General features: G+C 43.0%; 1 protein-coding gene across 2 annotated transcripts; it reads left to right on the forward strand.

Moving 5' to 3' along the window:
* The first annotated feature begins 415 nt into the window (after positions 1 to 415).
* ccdc71 (coiled-coil domain containing 71) lies at positions 416 to 14,194 on the forward strand. 2 transcript variants are annotated; one of them, XM_061686821.1, is made up of 2 exons: positions 416 to 523; positions 11,502 to 14,193. In XM_061686821.1, the coding sequence occupies exon 2, from the start codon at positions 11,512 to 11,514 to the stop codon at positions 12,580 to 12,582; it is 1,071 nt and encodes a 356-aa protein (XP_061542805.1). In that variant the 5' UTR covers positions 416 to 523; positions 11,502 to 11,511; the 3' UTR covers positions 12,583 to 14,193. The 2 variants fall into 2 exon arrangements, with proteins under 2 accessions (XP_061542805.1, XP_061542804.1); XM_061686820.1 differs by having other exon boundaries at positions 432 to 770; positions 11,502 to 14,194.
* Positions 14,195 to 20,701: the final 6,507 nt, after the last annotated feature.

A 20,701-nucleotide genomic window follows, 5' to 3' on the forward strand; every position in this document is an offset into this window, starting at 1 on the left:
GGCACTGCCCCATCTTGACCAATAAAGTATGAACATTTTCTTTAGACCCAAATTTTTTCGACCTCCCTCGTGTAAACGTTTCTATTATGACCAGCTATGTTAACATTAGAAAATACTATCGCTAAAAGTAGCCGAGAGGTGTTTTTCAAGGGTTTAGGCGGACAAATACGAAAATAACCCAAGCCACGCCCTCCACCCATGACGTCACGACTCAACGTTGGTGTCAGATTGCCAGACTTTATGAATTTTTATTTTTTTTTACTGTTCCGTGTTAACGCACAGTACAGTTTCACTAGTGCAGTCACGGTATTTGGTCGTATTGTCGGAGGGGATTATTTTGGGAGTAATTCCCCACATTTGTCGGCCCGGTTCCCCACCCCCACCCTTCTCTGGCCTCTTGTCCCGCCCCCTCTCCTTTCTCCCCGGCTGCCTCCGTCAGCCGCTCCGCTCTCGTCGCAGCCATTTTACGGTGGAGCGTCAGCGCGGCGGCGACCGGAGGATGCCAAGACAGCGCGGTTAAGAGGTAATTCCGCCTCGGGCCCTCTCTTTTCCCCGTCGTTTGGTCGACCTTCACACGTCCCGCTGGCTACGTCGGCCGTAGCAAGCGGCAGGACGGGGCCGACGGGGCTGGTTGGCTGGCCGGAGCCACACCACCGTCGCGGCCGCTCGCCACGGAGGGAAGCTTGACGCCCGCAAGTCTGTAAAAAAGAAAAGCGACGCCCTTCGCCCAAGCTGTCAAAGTTTTTTGCGAGGCTGTCAGCGTGGAGCGGGTGAGCCTAAATTTGACACTTTTCTGAAAATAACAATAATCGAGTCTCGTTTTGTTGGCGCCACACCGATAGGGGGCCCCCGAGAGCAGGGTGTACCCAATGTAGCGACGGCTAGCTCGACTTTTCTGTTTAGTTGTTTTATGCTCAGAGACAAGTTTTATTTACACTAAAGTTGTGCCGAGTTGAAAAATAAATTTAATCAAATGCCTTTAAAAACATATTTTTTGACATTACTATAGCTTATTACACTCATTGGCAGCATTGTCGCTAAACCAGTTTAAAATGCCAGAACAAAATGACCGCCTGAGTTCCAGATGGTTGGGCTTTTATTTGTCGAAGACCAAAAAGTTCCAATGTGTGTGTGTGTTTTTTAAACATTATTATGTTCGTGTTTCTTATGCGTAAAAGCAGCGGCGTCGCAAACCTGATTCTAAATGGCGGAACAAAATGGCCACTGGTGTTCCAAATAGGGATGCAAATTCTAGGAATTTTCAAAGCTGGAAACTTTCTACGGGAGTTAACCGGGATTTATGGAAATGGATGGCATTAAACCAGGAATTTACAAAATTTCAGCTTGTCTCTCAAGATAGAACAGTTGGGTAAAATATATTTTACCTAAATATACAATAAAACAACGAGATTTCATGCAAGAACAGTGTACCTGACTTACCAGGGCCCCAATTGTTTTTATTTATGAACCGTCGCTTGGTCGTTTTTCTTTTTGTAGCAAAGTGACAGGATTTGACAAAAATGACAGTCTGTCAAAATGATGAGTCTGGCTGGAACGGCCGCTTCAACCCAAGTACAACGCTGCAAGAATTTTAAAAAGCGGGTTGGTTTCGTAGAAATTTTTGGTGTTGTGAAAAAAACATTTTTGGGTATGGGTAATGTTTTTGTATGATATTGTCGATAGTAAAGCTGGTCAAAAACGGCTGTCAAATTGAAGTAAAACACCTACATTTATTATTTACGTATTTCTCCTCGACCGTCTCATTTTATCTGCTCGTCAGGGAACGCCTTCTCTGATTGGCTGACAAGTCACTTTTATAGGCCCAAATTCCGAGACGTTGAAGTGTCAACATTTTATGACGCGTCATTTCCCCTAAAAACTCGATTTAACTAGCGCAAAAGGAACATTGGTGAGAAGAGCAGTGTGGGAAGTAGAATAATAATGCACTTCAGCAATCAATTATTATTATTTTTTGGTTGAATTTATTTCTTACGAAGGATTTTAAAGGTGTTTGAAGTGCTCTTTTTTTTGTTTTTTTATTCCACAAAGATGGCAGCCACTTGTCACGTTGCTACTTTTTGCTTTGTGTGGTGTGCCAAAATTAGAGTTTCGGATACGCCGTGGCTTGAGTGAGTTGAAAAAAATGGGGCATTACGGTACTGCAATACCCTTGCGTGTGGGCAAGGAGAGCTATATCTATTTTGCATGGATGTCTGCTTATGACTAAACAAAGTGTTTTGATTTATGCTCATTTCAAATGGTTAAGCTCTCATCTCAAAGACCCAACACAAATAACAGTTCCATGGCAGTGCTATTGCGAAACTGATTTTAAATGCCAGTACGAAATGGTCACCTTTGTTACAAAGTTATGCTAAAATAGTTCGGATGTGATTTTTAACAATGCTATTGTACTTACTATAAATCTTACGCGAAATGGCTGCACTAACGCCGAACCAATTTTAAATGCCGAAACAAAATAGCCACATGTTCCAAACTATTTTTCTGAGACCAAACGCAAAATTCCCATGTTTTATTTTTTGATTTGTTACTGTACTCATTTATATTCCGAAATGGCAGTGATATTGTTACATCTGTTTTACTTGCTAGCACAAAACAGCCACATATCTTCCAAATGGTTCAATCTTATTTTTCAGAGACCAAACGCGAAAGTAGTTGCGATGTGTTTTTTAAAATCGTTGTTGTACTCATTTTAACTACAACCCCAATTCCAATGAAGTTGGGACGTTGTGTTAAACGTGAATAAAAACAGAATACAATGATTTGCAAATCATGTTCAACCTATATTCTTTTGAATACACTACAAAGACAAGCTATTTAATGCTCAAACTGATAAACTTTATTGTTTTTAGCAAATAATCATTAACTTAGAATTTTATGGCCGCAACACGTTCCAAAAAAGCTGGGACAGGGTCATGTTTACCCACTGTGTTACATCACCTTTTCTTTGAACAACATTCAATAAACGTTTGGGAACTGAGGACACTAATTGTTGAAGCTTTGTAGGTAGAATTCTTTCCCATTCTTGCTCGATGTACAGCTTCAGCCGTTCAACAGTCCGGGGTCTCCGTTGTCGTATTTTACGCTTCATAATGCGCCACGCATTTTCAATGGGAGACAGTTCTGGACTGCAGGCAGGCCAGTCTAGTACCCGCACTCTTTTACTACAAAGCCACGCTGTTGTAACACGTGCAGAATGTGGTTTGGCATTGTCTTGCTGAAATAAGCCAGGAAAAAGACTTTGCTTGGATGGTAGCATATGTTTCTCCAAAACCTGTATGTATCTTTCAGCATTAATGGTGCCCTCACAGATGTGTAAGTTACCCCTGCCATTGGCACTAACACAGCCCCATACCATCAAAGATGCTCGCTTTTGAACTTTGCGTCCAAAACAGTCCGGATGGTTCTTTTCCTCTTTGGCCCGGAAGACGCGACGTCCACAATTTCCCAAAACAATTTGAAATGTGGACTCGTCAGACCACAGAATACTTTTCCCCTTTGCGTCAGTCAATCTTAGATGAGCTCGGGCCCAGAAAAGCCGGCGGCGTTTCTGGGTGTTGTTGATAAATGGCTTTTGCTTTGCATAGTAGAGTTTCAAGTTGCACTTACGGATGTAGCGCCGAACTGTATTTACTGACATTGGTTTTCTGCAGTGTTCCTAAACCCATGTGGTGATATCCTTTACACATCGATGTCGGTTTTTGATGCAGTGCCGCCCGAGGGATCGAAGGTCACGGGCATTCAATGTCGGTTTTCGGCCTTGCCGCTTCCATGCAGTGATTTCCCCGGATTCTGTGAACCTTTTGATGATATTATGGACCGTAGATGATGAAATCCCTAAATTCCTTGCAATTGTACGTTGGGGAACTTTGACCTTAAACTGTTGGACTATTTTCTCAGGCACTTGTTCACCAAGAGGTGAACCTCGCCCCATCTTTGCTTGTGAATGACTGAGCAATTCAGGGAAGCTCCTTTTCTACCCAATCATGGCACCCACCTGTTCCCAATCAGCCTGTTCACCTGTGGGATGTTCCAAACAGGTGTTTGATGAGCATTCCTCAACTTTCTAAAAACAATCAAGTTTATCAGTTTGAACATTAAACATCTTGTCTTTGTAGTGTATTCAATTAAATATAGGTTGAACATGATTTGCAATTCATTGTATTGTGTTTTTATTTGTTTAACACAACATCCCAACTTCATTGGAGTTGGGGTTTTACACGGAATGGCAGTACTATCGCTAAACTGATTTTAAATGCCAGAACAAAATGCCCCATGTTCCAAATGGTTGAGCTATTTTTCATAAACCAAACATGAACATTTTTTAATCGTTATTGTCATTATATTACAAATGCCAGAACAAAATGGCCACCTGTGTTCCAAAATGGTTGAGCAGTTATTGTTCAGAGATCAAAGGCGAAAACACTTCCGATGTGTTTTTAAATTGTCATTGTACTTAATTAAAACTACCGTATTTTCGCGACCATAAGGTTGCACCGTATTAAAAGGCAGAGTCTCAGTTACGTGGTCTATTTCTGTATTTAACGCATACATAAGGCGCACCGTGTTATTGGGCGCGGGCATGGTTAAACATACGCCTAGCTTAAAACATATGGTAGCATGCATGCATGCTAAAACATACGCTAGCATGCACGCTAGTATATGGTTTTAAAAAGGCAGCGGGAGCAAAACTGAATTCGGTTGTACTTTATTGAAGTATTTAACAATGTACTCGTCTTATTTTTTGGATCAATCCTCATCTACAAATCCATCAAAGTCCTCATCTTCTGTATCCGAAATGAACAGCCGGACAAGTTCTCCATCAAACACGCCGGGTTCCCTCTCGTCATCGACGATGCCGGCGTTTTCCTGCTTCCTCCGCTTGCGAACCGTGGATTCGTTGATCTCGAATTCTCTCGCGGCTGCACGATTCCCCCGTTCCTCCGCGTAACTGATAGCTCGCGGTTTCAACTGTGCTTCGTAAGCGTGTCTCTTCGTAGGTGCCATTTTCGGGGGTCCTTAGCCAAACAGATGTCGTTTTGCACAATGCACAGCCCGGCGCTATATACCTACTGGGGGCGTGCCTTTAGCGTCCTCTTTCACGCGCACCCTTCCCCCTTTTAACGTCCGCACGCTGTCCTCAGTCATGTCCGCCTTTCCTCTATATAAGCAGCGTGTCGGCAGGAAATGCTCCCAGTCAATCGGGCGGAGCGCTCATCCAAGTCACACTACAACATTTACAGATTTTGGAACTCTGTGCACACATAAGGCGCGCCGCATTATAAGGCGCCCCGTCCATTTTGAAGAAAATGCAAGACTTTGAAGTGCGCCTTATGGTCGTGAGAATACGGTACTCAAAATGGCAGCGCTATCTCTAAACCAATTTTAAATGCCAGAGCAAATTGGCCACCTGTGTTCAAAATGGTTGAGCTATTATTTTTCAGAAACTAAACGCTAAACAGTTCTGTTTTTTAAATTTTATTTTATCGTTGCTCTACTCATTTATATTTCGTCAAATGGCAGTGCGATCATTAAATCGATTTGAAATGCCATAATGAAACAGCCGCCCGTGTTCCCAATGGTTCACCCGTTATATTTCGGAGACCAAACGTGAAAACACTTACAATGTTTTTTAAATAAATTTTGTACTCCTACTACACAAAACGGCAGCGCTGTCACAAAATCGCTTTTAAAAGCTAGAAGCAAATTGACTACCTGTCGTACAAATGGTTGCGCCATAAATTTTTGGTGACCAAAAGCAAAAATGGTTCAGAAAGATCAAATGTTTTTCTATGAAAAGTGCTGTGGTGAAATTGTGTATTTCTAGAATAGTGCAATTGTCTTAAGGCTTCTTTATACTCGCGCAGACGGTGACCGCGCTGACAGCACTGCGGCTATCCCGCACGCAGTTTGCCTTTATACTCGAGCGCAACCCACGCGCGCTGTTTTGAATGTATGCTGCAGTTCTCCTCCAGGTTGGGGTTGTCGCTACGGCTGGCATTGGCTAGGACGCCACAGGGTGGCGTTTCCTCTGCATTTTTTATTTTTTTTCATTTCCGGTAGCCGTTTTTACTTTCCTTTCCGTAACAAGGAACAAAGCAACGACAATTGTGACCGTGGAACAGAATCTGCTAAAACAAATGGACCGAGATGACACGTTTAGTTATGGTGCAAAATCGATCGAGAAGGCGGCGTCATGGGTGCTATGTGGAACCAAGGGGCACGCTGAGTACGTCATCGCAGCATGTGACTAAAACGGACCAATCACGAGAGATGATCTCCGCGGCAACTATTTTTGCCGTGTGCGCGGCAAGCTACACAGAGGGGCCGCGCGGGACAATTTGTCAGTCACGTGATGCAATGCGGGCGTTGTCGACCGCGGGAGTATAATGAGGCCTCTACCAATAGTAAATTATTATACATGTAAACTGTATATCGTCTGTATCCCTTTTCACACCGTATTTCAAAGGTGGTTTCTTTAGGGCTTTTCCCGTTGGCTGTTTTGTGTGAAAGGTACCGACACGAATGGGAGCTGTGAAATTCAACACCTTACACTAACTTCCCCCACCCTTTTGTGTTAAACTCTGAAGGCAGGATTCCCTGTAGGCTGTTTGAAAGGTAGCACCCGTTTGCTGTAATGTTCGGCCGCACTCTATTATGTGTGAAAGGTGCAGGCTGACAAATGGTGTAAAAACCTCATGTGTATTGAACCATTGTTTGGCCCAAACTATTGACCAATTGTCATTAAAGATTTTTTGTCACATAGCCGTACGTATAGTGATTCAAATTTTGGCTTGCAGCACAAATAAAAAAAATGATGAAGCAACGGCTGGTAACGCTTAAAATGCATTATTTGGGGTACTCCTTAGTAGAGCTATCACTGCAGAATCTTTTTAGAATCGTTTTTCCTATTATTGATCGAATAATAATTGCCCCCCCCCACCCCCCTCACTATTAGTAACATTTATTTATTTTTTAACTGCTAACTTGCATTTTATTCTCAATGGACTTCGATCCTTAAACTTCACGTTGGTACTGAGTATAAATCTGGTGTACCAATTTTGAGACGGCAAAATGCCAAATGGTTAGCTATCGCGATTAGCATTAGCACGCTAGCAATTACCATTTTAGGTCAAAAAACAGTAACTACCTTTCAGCCCACTCATACTCATTATGTTATATGTACATTACACATCTAGCAGTGTCTTGACGATCACTTACAGATGCTCCTTTGTCATTTGGCAAAGTTTATCATTTGCCCAACACTGCGTCCGTCTGCAATAAATGCCCATGTGATACATGGGTTTCGGCGGCGCAAGTTTTTAATTTTTTAATTGTTTTATCCCCAGTCCTAATCCAAAATCAACCTGCCACTGTACTTGAATTAAATCTGGTTGTTTCAGTAAGGATTATGCTAAAGTATTTTCACCTACTATGTTATACGTTTTTAACAGCAAACCTTCATTTTTATTTTGGGAAATTCCTGGTTTATTCTCATAAATTCCCATTAATTCCCATAGAAAGTTTACCACTTTGAAAATTCCCGGAATGGCCTGGTATTGACTTGAAATGGAAAATGGGATAGTGGCTACCAAAACTTGATTCGCTGCTTCATGGCTTGAGGGGTAGATCGGCTTTAGATTTAGCCCCTTTCGTGCTGTATGCCCCACAAATGGGCACAAACGGTAGCGCTAGCGTTCATTTGCCCGTGCCTTTCAGACGGAAGTTGCTGATGCAAGACTTTCTGGTGTCGCATTTAGATAATCAGCCAGTGTCTGGGACAGCGACAAAGGGACAGGGACGGTGACGTCATGGCTTCCTGCTATATACCACTAGGGCTGCAACAATTATAGTAATTGAATAAATGTAATCATTGGAATATCAAAAATCGAAGCAAAAGCCATCTCGAAGCTTTGCAGGCATTTTAACACATGGACTATTGTTACTGCTGAGGCACGCAGCACACTCCATGTAGAAGTTAATAAGGAGGAAAGAATGTGTAAAATACAATGTTTTATCGTTCAATTGTTTTATTGAACAAATTTTAGCAAAATAAACACATAATTATCCTTCATAGACAAGTGCCCAGACTGGCTAACAGTTAGCCAGTTAACAGCCAGTCCTTAACCTGAGCCAAGTCTACTTTCATTGGCTGACGCCCACATCACTCACTAGATGTGATGATGGCGACCCCAAGCGGACATGAATAATACCTGCACCTCACGCGCACATTTTGTTGTTTAATAATGTAAAAATACATTTTGGTCGATGGGATAATTGTTAGAATTAGACTTTGTACCGATCTGATCGGCTTGATCGGTATCGGCCGATAATTAGCATTTTATGCTGATCGGCTTTGTCATAATTCACTGATCCGATCAGTGACGTCATTGATCAGTTCCGCAAAAGACATTTACTCCACGTCATTGTCGTGTAGCGATCCAAAAGCTCGTTAATTTTTAGCCTTGTCACGGGTCTTGTGATTTAGTACTGTAACTATCTCACGGCCAATAACGTTGTATTTCAATCTTTTCTCGGTGAGAAAACATTCGGCGATGTGGGACTTTTTTTTGCAGTCCCTCAGACTGACAACACGTAATGCGTGGATCAGACTACAAGAGAAATTTGGTCTTTCGCGATTGCACTATGTCAGACTAGTGGAATAAAATCTTGTATTCCAATACCAACGCATCCCGTCTTTTACCAAGACTGGGCTTTACCTTGTCAAATCAAATACCACCGGATGCACTCGTTACCTTGGCAACGACAACAAAACCAAATGTATTGTGTGGGGGCAAAAATATTAAAATAAGGAAAAAGGTGTGGTGGTCATCCCCGGTGCTCGGAAGTGGACGTTCATTCACGGATTGCGAATGGTTGCTTGTTTGTATGTGCCCTGCGATTGGCTAACAACCAGTTCGGGGTGTACCCCGCCTCCTGCCCGATGATAACTGGGATAGACTCCAGCATGCCCGCGACCCTAGTGAGGAGAAGCGGCTCAGAAAAGGTCTTTCACGATTGCACGATGGTCTTTGATTTTTATTATCCATGTAATAAACACATGCATGGATAATAAACACATGAGAAATCAAATTTGCGATAAAAGACTTCAGTGGTATTTGTTGTTGTTTTGTATTTAAATGGATAACATGAATCCGTGCCGCCCCAAAGTAATATCTATAAATCAAAATATCAGAAATTTCACTTAGTGCAGCAACGAAATGATGATCCTGATTCTGGACCTCGCACATAGGACAGGAGACTGGAAAAAGACCGCTGAAATGACCAATGTGAAGGGGGCTTTTGATTTGACTCCCAGTTTTGTCCAGAGTCACATACCCGTTTTGGTACTTGCTGGTTTGGAGTCTGAGCCAAAAATAGCAGCACGTGTTCTGCATGAACCAGTCTAGTCACATGCTCCTTTGTAGTAGCTTTGTGAACAGATACATGGAGAAGCTGAAGTTTCCATTGGTTTGGTATCATGGTGTCCTTTGACTCTCTTGAGTATCATCAATTTTTGTTTAGCTTATTGCAGGACAATGTTATTAGAATCAGAATTCTGATTCAAGATGGCGCCTGACCGTGTGGTCGCCTCACAATCATACTCTCTACTACTGTGTTTTTTTGTGTTTTTCGTTTGTCTTTGGAGACATTACGTGACTTACTTACACAAGGGAAGACTTGCTTTGCTAAACATTAGGGGGTCTTCTCTGGACTTTCTTTCACCAGGTTTCACAAATCCGCTCAGTTTCTTTCTTGGAGTTACTGACCGGCGGAGTGGCTGCGATCTTTGGCGCATGGAGGCGAAGGCAACGCAACAGACACAGATATGTAAATAGTGCAGTGCCCCGAGACTACTCCAGGGAGAGCACGAATAATGTAGGAGTGTCCTGGCAGAGATGTGATGTTATTAAGTAGATTCTGACTAATCTAAGGTTCCTTGGGTCATCTGTGGCCAAGATGTTACCTGGTTAGGATTAAAGAATAAACTGCCCATTTTCTACCGCTTATCGTGTTCAAGGCCACCTACAAGCTATCCTGTCTGACTCGGGGCAAAAGGTAGGCACTTTCTCTCCCAGTCAGTCGCAGAGCAGGAATAAAGAGCTTGTGTCTTCTTCGATAACGTCTAGTAGATTCAACTTTTTGTTAGCATACTCAAATCGTAGATCTGGTGTACCGAACATAGACATTTTTGCTCGAACATTCTCTTGTCCACACATGGTTTCAAGTGTAACTCAAATCCCCTAAACCTAACGCAAGTTCCTCATCTATGATCGTTTGATCCTGGACATTGTAGACCAGGACTGCCTTAGGAACTATCTTGGGCTCTGTTGACCATGTATTTTTTTCTTCACCTCAGACTAGTGGTAGCCCAGAAAGACATTCCAAAATGGTTTCTTAGGTCCCTAAGCATAAATCAGGTGGACTAAGTTCAAGTAAATTACAGTCCCATGTCTTGTATCTGCATGCATCTGGGTCTTTGATTACAATAGCAGTGAAATTTCCACAGTTCAATCCAGGACAAAAACATGTATGCCAAGAATCTTTTGGTGTGTCTGCAGTCAGGGTGTGAAATATTTCAACTAATTGAACTGTTGCAATGGCAGCAAATACTCTAGATTCCCTTTATTTAAACACAATAAGAAAGCTCAAGCTGGTTCAGTTCATCTTGGTACAAGTTTTTTTTTTTTTTTTTTTTTTTTCCAGATCCATTTGTAAAGGGTCCAAAAAGGCTGTGACATTCTCTTATGAGTAATTTCGGCATGTAGCGCTGCTTGTGTCTTCGTTATTGAATTAATTCAGTTACACCCTGTTGTACTGGTATGATACGGTCATCCCGGATTTGTTGATGCCAATGTGAGCTGAAATGTGGCTCAGCATTTGTTGTGACCAACCAGAGAATGAATTATTACGTTGGATAACAGGGATCTCCAACTGCTAGTTGTTTTGTAGCTCGTACTGATGACATATTTGGGTCAAGTATTTCATAAAATAATGTACATCCTTACAAAGATGTTTTTTGTATTTCTTGTCTTGTGATTGTCACATGGGTTACCCTGAGAGCTAGTCTTTTTCAGACAATTCCACGTGGTCCTGGTACACCGGCGATAATACCGGTCTAATTCAGTATGAAAAGCCCTCGACCGGTTTCTTACTGATCTGGTTCTCGTTGCTGTCCCCTTTGTCATAACTTGACGAACTCATGTAGATCTTTCTACACGTATGTTGGTCCAAATTCTGCAAGAAAGGAAGTGTTTAACTTGGATTCTCTCTAAAGCTGGGTATATACTGTCAGTCATACAACCAGTGAGGACCTGTCAATCAGTCATCATTTCCCCTCGACCTCACTTTAAATTGGGGTCCTAGTTCACAATATGTTCATGGAGTCTTGTCTTTGGGTGATCAACGGAGTCGTCAATCTGTGGCGGAAGGTCATTTGAGTTGTGTTCAGTGATTTTTGTTTTCTTTGTTTTCCCGGCTAGGATTTCTAAAATGGCTGATGCAGCGCGAGGTCCTGCGGTCGGCCGTCCGTTGGAATTTGCCAACGAGGAGCAGCGGGCAGTTCACTCCTGGTCCAGGATTACGTCAGCCGGCCATACTGTCCTCCTGGAGGCGGTGAAGATCCTCAGCCCCATGTCCCGGGATCTCTCCCACACTGAAGAGCTGGTCACCTTCCTGCAGGAGCTGAGCGAGGAGGGCCACAAGCCTACCGTGCTGCGTAGCAAGGATGTGTACAGGTACCGCTCATCCACAAACCAGCCCCTGACAGAGGACATGCTCAAGCCGCCCAGCCGGAATGTCAGACCGACGGCCAAGAAGCGGCGAAGGGTTCGTGTTAAGAAAAGAGAGGTACACCCTTCCTGGAACGTCTTGCGAAGGGGCAACCCCAAAATCCAGGGGGTTCGACCCCCTGAGCTACTGATGGACCACCATGCTATTGTCTGCAATAAGACACCCATTCGGACTTCGGAGATCTCTGAGGCACCCCCGGTGCAGTCGTGCCTCAGACTGACTAATATCAAAGGTCTGTCTGGTTGCCACACAGCCAGACTCCAGATCCAAACCACATGGGACTTGCCTTGTAAGACACCCCCAGCCGTCTTTTTGCAGAAGCAGCCCCCTCCAGCACTTTCAGGAATACCGTTGCAGCCTTCCCAGAATGGTGGTGGGGCGCCCACCAGAGCCGTGGCCTTGTTCAGCCAGAAGAGCCTGTCGTGCCCCGTCCGCCTGGATGACGCCCTCATCGGTGACTCTGCACCGGTATTCCACGCCAACGGCCGAGCTTTCCCACAGACTCACACAGAGCTCACCAGCAACGGCTGGGGCGGCAATGGCCTCCGCCAGAATGGACTAGGCCCGAAAGAACTGACTCATTCGACCCGGCAGAGGAACCGCTGGCGAGACAAGAAGCGCTTACGATCAAAGGTCGTGAAGGTGGACGACTCCCGCTCAGTGGATGAAGCTCGATGGAAAGCGCAGAAAATCCTGCAGGTCAACCTTTCTCCCGTGATCCAGATCCGCCCGCTCAACCACGTGCTGAGAGACTTTCGATACCAGAACTGAAACCTGGACAGTCCCTCCGAGCATACGCATTGTTTTATTAGTTAGTGTCTTACATCTATCTTTTCTACCCAGATACCCGTATGCAGCAGAATTGTTTCATGGTTTTCGTTTTCGGTATCTGCGGTGGGGCAGGTCGGACTGAAAGTTGGGATTCCTCGAAAGGCATTATAAGTAGGGAGTTGCTTTTCCTAGCGGGCTGGGAAATTACTTTCCGCTGTATGCTGCCACATTTTCTCCCTCCGCATAATTCTGTATTTCCAAGAGAGTTTTCACTTTGAATGCCATTTTTCATGGTCTTTATATTTTTAAAGCACCGTTATCTCTATAGTATTCCCAAACCCAGTTGAAGAATACCACCATTTTGGTTTAAGGACGGAAGTTGACACTGTGCTTACGTAACGACTTGAGAACAAAGACGTTGTGGAAGGTCTCCAATAAAACAAGTATCCTAAATCCAAGGAAAACGTGAGTTGGTCTTCCTTTTTTTTGTGTGTCGTTGCTAGGCGATAAAGGAAGGCATCGGGATCGACTTGAGCAATAGTTTGTTGGCTGATCGGGTTGAAGTGTTGTCCTTCACAAAGTGTTCCTTTTTAATTCGACACGGAAACAGACACTGTAGGTAGTAGTATTTCGGACTGGATGGTAGTAGAATCCGTGTGTGATCCTTTGCAACAAACAACTGCAGAGCTGGAAAGCCAGGGTTTGTCCTTGGATCGATCCATCAGATTCTCAATAGTGTAAGTATTTTAAATAGCATTTTTTTTCCAAACTTGAGCTGCGAACTGTAACATTTAAGGCGTAAATTCGACCAACGCTGCAGTAGGGCATCCTTTCCTAGATTCCAAAATGTTCGTACTCCACAACAAACTATTTGGATCGAAGTCGGAACAAAAACCCACCGAGTCTTGTTATCTTGTTAAAATGCACGGATGTTTCATTGTTTCCCGTTTTTGATGGTGCTCACTGTTCAACGACGGTGCTCATTCAAACAATTTGCTTCAGAAGTTGAGAGAGATCGAAAACATTCACAAGCAGAAACTCCCCGATGCAACCAAACACAACACTACTGTTCCAAGAGGCAACAAAAAAAACCCCATCATATTAAGGTTTTACCGTTTCTGTAAAATCTTAATTTTTTTGTTGGTATTTTTAAGATGTTGGCCTACAGGAATGTTACATGCTTCTCATAGAACACTTAAAACCTCAAACTGCTGTATGTGTTATTTCACATTTAAAACTGGAGGTGCAAAAGGTATAAAACATTTTTGCAAGATTTAAAATAAATAAATAAAATCTTTATGCTATAATTTATCAAATGTAAAGATTCCTCCTGACCGAACCAATATAACAGCAGGTTTTCCCCTTTTTAATTTTTTTTATTTTTATTTTTATTTTTTTAAATTCCCATTAAAGTTGGCAGTGTTTTGTAAGGATCTGTTTTGCGCAGCACACACGAAATTCTATTGTTCTGTCTTTTTTATTTTATTTTTATCATTGTTCATCTTGTTTGTGAAACGTGTATTAAAAAAAAAAAAAAAAAAAAAAAAATTCCTACGTGAGCTTTGAAAAAGTTTTTTGTTCAATAAAACTTTTGAAAACCAGTAAGAAAATGTTTTGATTTGTGGTAAATCCCCTTCTTGTGCTACATTTCAGTATTTAAATACTGCAATTATCGTGGTGTCTCTCAGGACTCAGTCCCAGAAACCTTGTTCTTTTCTCTGGACACGAAATCTACTGGTCATGTGATTATATTTACAACTTTTTGCTTTTACCGTTAGCATGGTGGTTATACTTCCGACACGAATTTGCTTGGTCCCGGTTTCATGCAAAAGTGATCCAGTTTGTCCTTGGTATGTGATAGTCATAACGTGACTGTAAAACAGTGTCTCCTAAAATGACTGACGTGGATCGCCTTATGCCTGTATGAACATTAGTGCTATGAATGAATCTGTGCTGATTCGAGTCTACTCACGAGTACGTCAAAAAATTAAAGCCGAGCGTGAATTTTCCGAATCAAACGAAAACGAAGAATAACATACTATGACGAGATGCTGCCACACTGTATTTACAGCCTTTGTTTTATGGCCATTTTGATTTATTGTGCATGCACATATGTGCTGTTGTACAGTAGCTAGCGTAGTGCTGCAGCTGATCATGAATCACTAGCTGTCTCCGCCGCGACGATAATCTCCGGAACGATCCGTGCATGGAGAGCTGCACAGATGTTCAGGACTGCGACCATGGCAAAATGTTGTGCAAGACTAATTGTGGCAGATGATTGCTAGCAGCTTGCTAACTGACGCTCGTACAGCGCAGACTCTCTTCTGCTTGCTTCGCCTTTGTTTGCATTTTTTTCATGCCGATAAGATTGTTTTTCTTAAACGGAAATTGGAAGAAGCGACTCCTGGATATTTTTAAACTTGTGGGACGAGTTTTTTTTTTTTGGTAGATGCAGTCAGTTGTTGCCATATTCCAATATTTTTTTGATACCCCCTTACGCGTGAGCGTGGCCTGCTAATGGCAACGAGACCAGCAACAAGATGCCTCTGTCATTGATAGTCTCTCAGAGGACTATCAATGGACTGCTACAGAGGATGTCGGTCCTGGAAACGATAATCGGCCGTCTTAAAGTGTATGTGGATGTAAATGGACAGTCGGGGAATGAAACCACTCTACAGATGTCTCAAACTGGTGAGCAGAAGTGTGCAAACCGACAGCCACTTAGCTCAACAAAGAGGACTGATGCGGACTGTGGAAACGGTAATGGATCATCCAGCAGTTCTCCCTGGAATTGACTGGGGACAAAGCCCAAAGATATGGGACAACATCTAAAAGGGCGGACACAACACCAGCAGATTACTGAGGACTCCGGCCGGCCTGCGTTGCGTGCTTCTTCAATGCCGAGTGAGCGGCCGTGGACGGTCGCTACAGCGAAGGGCGACAAAAGAGGACGCGATTCAATGCAAACATATAAATAGATTTGAGCCATTTTTACAAGGAAGTGGCTGGGGAGAGGGACGTCTGGGCTTCCCTGCTTAAAGCTACTGCCCCCACGACCTGACCTCAGATAAGCGGAAGAAAATGGATGGATGGATAGAGAAAAAAGGCGTTTGTATCGCCGTTGTTTTCAAGCCTTTATTTCAGTGTTAAGAAATGATACTGGGTGATTTTAGCGCTTTGGAATATCGCTTTTTTTTTTTTTTTTAATAGTTACAAGTGACCCAAAGGTTGTTGTTTTAATCATTTATAGACATCCAAGATACAATCGAAGATTTATGGAGGATCTGCTGTCAGTTATTTGTACTGACTGTTTTGTCATAACGGGAGACTTAAACATTCATGTTGACAATAACAATAACATCTTCCACCTGGTCATCTCGAAGGATGTTGACATCAAGGATATGGCTATTTCTGACCGTTTTTTGGTGTATACTTTGAGTTACAGCTTCTTCCGAACGTTCAGACAACCTCTTGTCTATTAAGAAAAGGTACATAAATGAGAGTACCGCCGCTAAGTTTATGGAGAGCGTAGCTCACTTCAGTCAGGCGAGTTTTCCTTAAAGTAGTTTTCTTAAAGTAGCTGCCATTAAGCCTCTGCTAAAAAAATAGCACGCTGGACGCTTCCATGTTAGAAAACTATAGACCCCATCTCAAATCTCCCATTCATTAGCCAAGATTGTTGAGGAAGTTCTTTTTACTCAACTCAGCAATTTCTTGAACTTAAATGGACTTTTTGACAAATTCCAATCAGGATTCCGAACTCGTCACAGTAGAGAATCTGCTCTTATCAAAGTGCCAAATGATACACGGTTGACTGCTGACTCGGGAAAGGTGTCAGTTCTGGTCTTGTTGGATCTCGGTGCGGCTTTTGATACGGTAGATTATAATATACTGCTGAGCAGGTTGGAAACGTGGGTAGGACTAAATGGAACAGTCCTTAAATGGTTCAGGTCCTACCTGGAGGAAAGAAGTTATTTTGTAACCCTTGGAAGTGTTCCATCTCATCAAATGGCAGTGACCTATGGGGTCCCTCAAGGGTCAGTTCTTGGACCCCTCCTATTCAGCCTGTATATGCTACCCTTGGGTCAAATTCTTCAGTAGTTTGATTTTGACTATCATAGCGATGCAGGTGACACACTTTTATATCTAGCAGTGTCTCCAGATGACTACAGTTCAATTGAGGTGTTGTGTCACTGTCTAAAACAGATAAATAACTGGATGAATCCAGAATGGTATTCAATTAAACCACAACAAAACAGATAGATAGTTTTTGGCAATAAAGACGATTGCTGTTAAATACCCGGAGTCGCTCTCTTTAGAACCAAAGACCAAGTCCGAAACCTCGGTGTGCTGATAGATTCCGACCTGACTTTCAACAGTCCTATCAGATCAATTACTAAAACTGCCTTCTACCATCTGAAGAACATATCCAGAGTGAAGGCTTGCATGTGCCAAGCAGACCAGCAAAAGGTCATCCATGCTTTTATCTCAAGTAGACTTGACTATTGTAATGGTCCTCTGACTGGACTCCACCAAAAAAGAGCATTAAGCTGCTGCAGCTCGGGTTGTGACCAAAACAAAGAGCTCAGAGCATATTACTCCAATTCTAAAGTCTTTACACTGGCTGCCAGTCAGCTTTAGAATAGATTTGAAAGTTTAGCGACTGGTCTATAAACCACTAAATGCTTTGGGTCCTGAATACGTGAAAGAAATGCTAATGGAGTATAAACCCAGTAGGGCTCTGAGATGGACAGACCCGGGTCAAATAGTGGAGCACAGAGTCCAAAGCAAACACGGTAAAGCGGCATTTAGCTATTGTGCTGCAAACAAATGGAAGAAGTTGCCAACAGAAGTGACGTCAGCCCCAAGTGGGAATGTTTTGAAGTCCAGGTTCAAAGTGCTTCTTCTTTCTCCTGCTTTTTAGAGCATTTCCACTTTAAGATATTTCTTGCACTGTACGCTTTTTTTAATTGTACTTTTATTTTTTCTTTGTTTTAAATGTTTATTAGCTGTCCCCCCCCCCTTCGTTTTTAAATGCTTTTAATCATGTAAAGCACATTGAGTTACCTTGTGTATGAAATGCGCTATAGAAATAAATCTGCTTTGCTAATGTTCTCATCCAGCCTGTATTTACGTATTTTACGGCACAGAGACCAGGCAAAACAGACCGCGGCCATGTTACGGCGAGGGTTCCTGGTTAAATGAAGCAATTCTAAACTAAAACGAAGGGTTGGCAATCTCTTTTTGCAAGCGCAAACTTGAGATCGGGGTGCTGTATGGTGGCAGGTGACTCAACTCACTTAACAAGCAGCAGTTTTCCAGATGTAATTAGTCACGCCATCCATCCATTTTCCGTACCGCGTATCCTCACGAGGGTCGTGGGTGTGCTGGCGCCTATCTTAACTGACCGGGCGAGAGGCAGGGTACACCCTGAACCGGGATGCCAGCCAATCGTTACTCTCAAACAACTGCATAGCCTCTGCTACCTTAGTGAATACAAACAAACACTCTATAGGCACATGAGCTTTTATTTAAAAAAAAAAAAAAAAAAAAAATGGCGATGTTGTTACCTTTTAAGCAACAAATATCTGAACACAAACAGCAACACGTAGCCAGATAATATAACAACACTCACAGGTCACGTATTCTTTATCCTCTGCAAAGAACGACTGTTGTATTGACAAGCTGATTCTCCATTACATGTAGCCCTCATGTACTGCACGTACACCAGAACGAACAGCAAATTGTGCACCGAAGAAAGTGTGAGGAGAACCGTTGAATTCTATTGTCATGCTTTTATAAAGTACAGTGGAACCTCGATAGAACGGACTAATAGGAGCAGGGGGTCGTCCAATATAACTGATTGGCTGTTACATTGAAGCCCCTTTTTTTTTTTTTTTAGGCCATATGCACCCATATTACTGTACGGTACAAAATTGATTTGTAGGTTTTTTTTTTTGTGGTGTAAAACGCCCAGTATAGTACCAAGTAATTGTCAGTAAATATTTAAAAAAGCTTGAAAATGTTTGAAAGTTTCCCATTTTATCCAAACTTACCACAGTACCCATCATAGGCAAGTCGCTTTCATGAGCTTCGAGGAATTAGTGTGCTTCCAAGTCCGTTGCCAAAGGCGAACGGTTTGACAAAAAGAAAAACTGTTACTGTACCAAAAATAGCATGTTTCAGACTCCAGAGACTTTTTTTGTATTCCTCAGAGTTACGCCGCTCTCTCTTGCTCTGTGCACAATAGACAGTTGATAGAACCATCATCACATGGCCACCACGTCAATGCCCCACATTCAACATGGCCACCGTGTAGGTACGGGCGGCACGTCTTTTTGGAATTGGATCGAGTGATATTTTATATCTGTGACCCGGACATTTTTTTAAAATTCCAATTCTCTGCCTGCATTGCGCCACAGAAATGCGTCAGAATTGTTGCTCTAATGCGATGTCGTATCATGAAGTGCGACATGCGCCAACATACAGTGCCACCAGAAAGAATTCACACCCCGTCACGTTTGCCACGTTTTGCTGTTACAAACTTATTCCAAAGCTAATTTGAGTATTAGTTTTCTTTAAAAAAAAAAAAAACAACAACAACAAATCTACATAAAAGGGTCCCATAATTACAAAGTAAAAACACGTTTTCAGACATTTGTGTAAATGTATAAAAAATTTAAGTGTTCAAACATAATAGGTACATAAGTATTCACACCCTTTGCTATGACACAAACTTGAGCTCAGGTGCATCGGATTTCCACTGATCACCCTTGAGATGCTTCTACAACTTGAATGGAGTCCACATGTGGTAAATTCAGTTGATTGAACATCATTCGGTATGGCACACACCTGTCTATGTAAGGTCTCATAGTTGGCAGTGCATATCAGAGCAGAAACCAAGCAATGAAGTCTAAGGTATTGTCTGCATACCTCCGAGACTGGATAGTGTCAAAGCACAAATCTGAGGAAGGATACAAAAGAATTTCAGCAGCATTGAAGGTCCCGAAAAGCATTGTGGTCTCGATTATTCGGAAACGGAACAAGTTTGGAACCACCGGGACCCTTCCTAGATCCGGCCCTCTGACCGAGCGGAGTGACTGGGGAAGAAGGGCCTTGGCCAGCGAGGTGAACAAGAACCCCGTGGTCACTAAGGTGGAGCTCCAGTGTTCCCTTGCCGAGATAGAACCATCCAGAAGGTCAACCATTGCTAACGCACTCCATCAATCATGGCTTTATGGTACATTGGGCAGACTGAAGCCACTTCTCGCTAAAAGGCACATGGCAGCCCGCTTGGTGTTTGCCAAAAGGCACCTTAAGGATTCTCAGACCTGCAGAAACAAATTTCTCTCCTCTGATGAAACCAAAATAGAACTTTTTGACCTGAATTGCAAGCGTCACATCTGGAGAAGAGGAGGCACTGCTCATCACCTGGCTAACACCACCCCGACTGTGAAGCATGCTGGTGGCAGCGTCATGCAGTGGGGCTGTTTTTCTGCTGCAGGAACTAGTCCGCATAGAGGCTAAGGTGAGAGCTTCCAAATATGGGGAAATTCCTCAAGAAAACTTGCTCCAGAGCACTCTGGAACTCAAGACTAGGGCGTTGAATTACCTTCCAACGCGACAATGACCCGAAGCGCTCAGCCAAAATAACAAAAGTCTTCGATTGGCCAGAGCCAGAGCCCGGGACTTGAATCCAATCGAACGTCTCTGGAAAGACCTAAAAATGGCTGTCCACCGACGCTGCCCATCCAACCTGGCTGACCTTGAGAGGACCTGCAGAGAATTCCCCAAAACGGCTTCGCCGAGCTCGTAGAGATGTACTCAAGGAGACTCGAGACCGAGGTGCTTCAACAAAATATGAAACACTTATGGACCTATTATGTTTAAAGGTTTACATTTTCAATAGATTTGCACAACGGTCTGAAAATATGTTTTTACTTTGTCATTATGGGATATTGGATGCAGATTTAAAAAAACCAAAAGGAAAACGACGCTCAAAGCAGCTTTAGAATAAGTCTAACGTCAAAATGTGGGAAACGCAAAGGGGTGTGAATACTTTCTGGTGGCGCTGCACTTGAGTGTGTGCCAATGGGCGAGCATGGCAAAGATGGGCTAA

The sequence above is a fragment of the Phycodurus eques genome, chromosome 10, assembly GCF_024500275.1.
Source record: "Phycodurus eques isolate BA_2022a chromosome 10, UOR_Pequ_1.1, whole genome shotgun sequence".
NCBI classification, from domain to species: domain Eukaryota; kingdom Metazoa; phylum Chordata; class Actinopteri; order Syngnathiformes; family Syngnathidae; genus Phycodurus; species Phycodurus eques.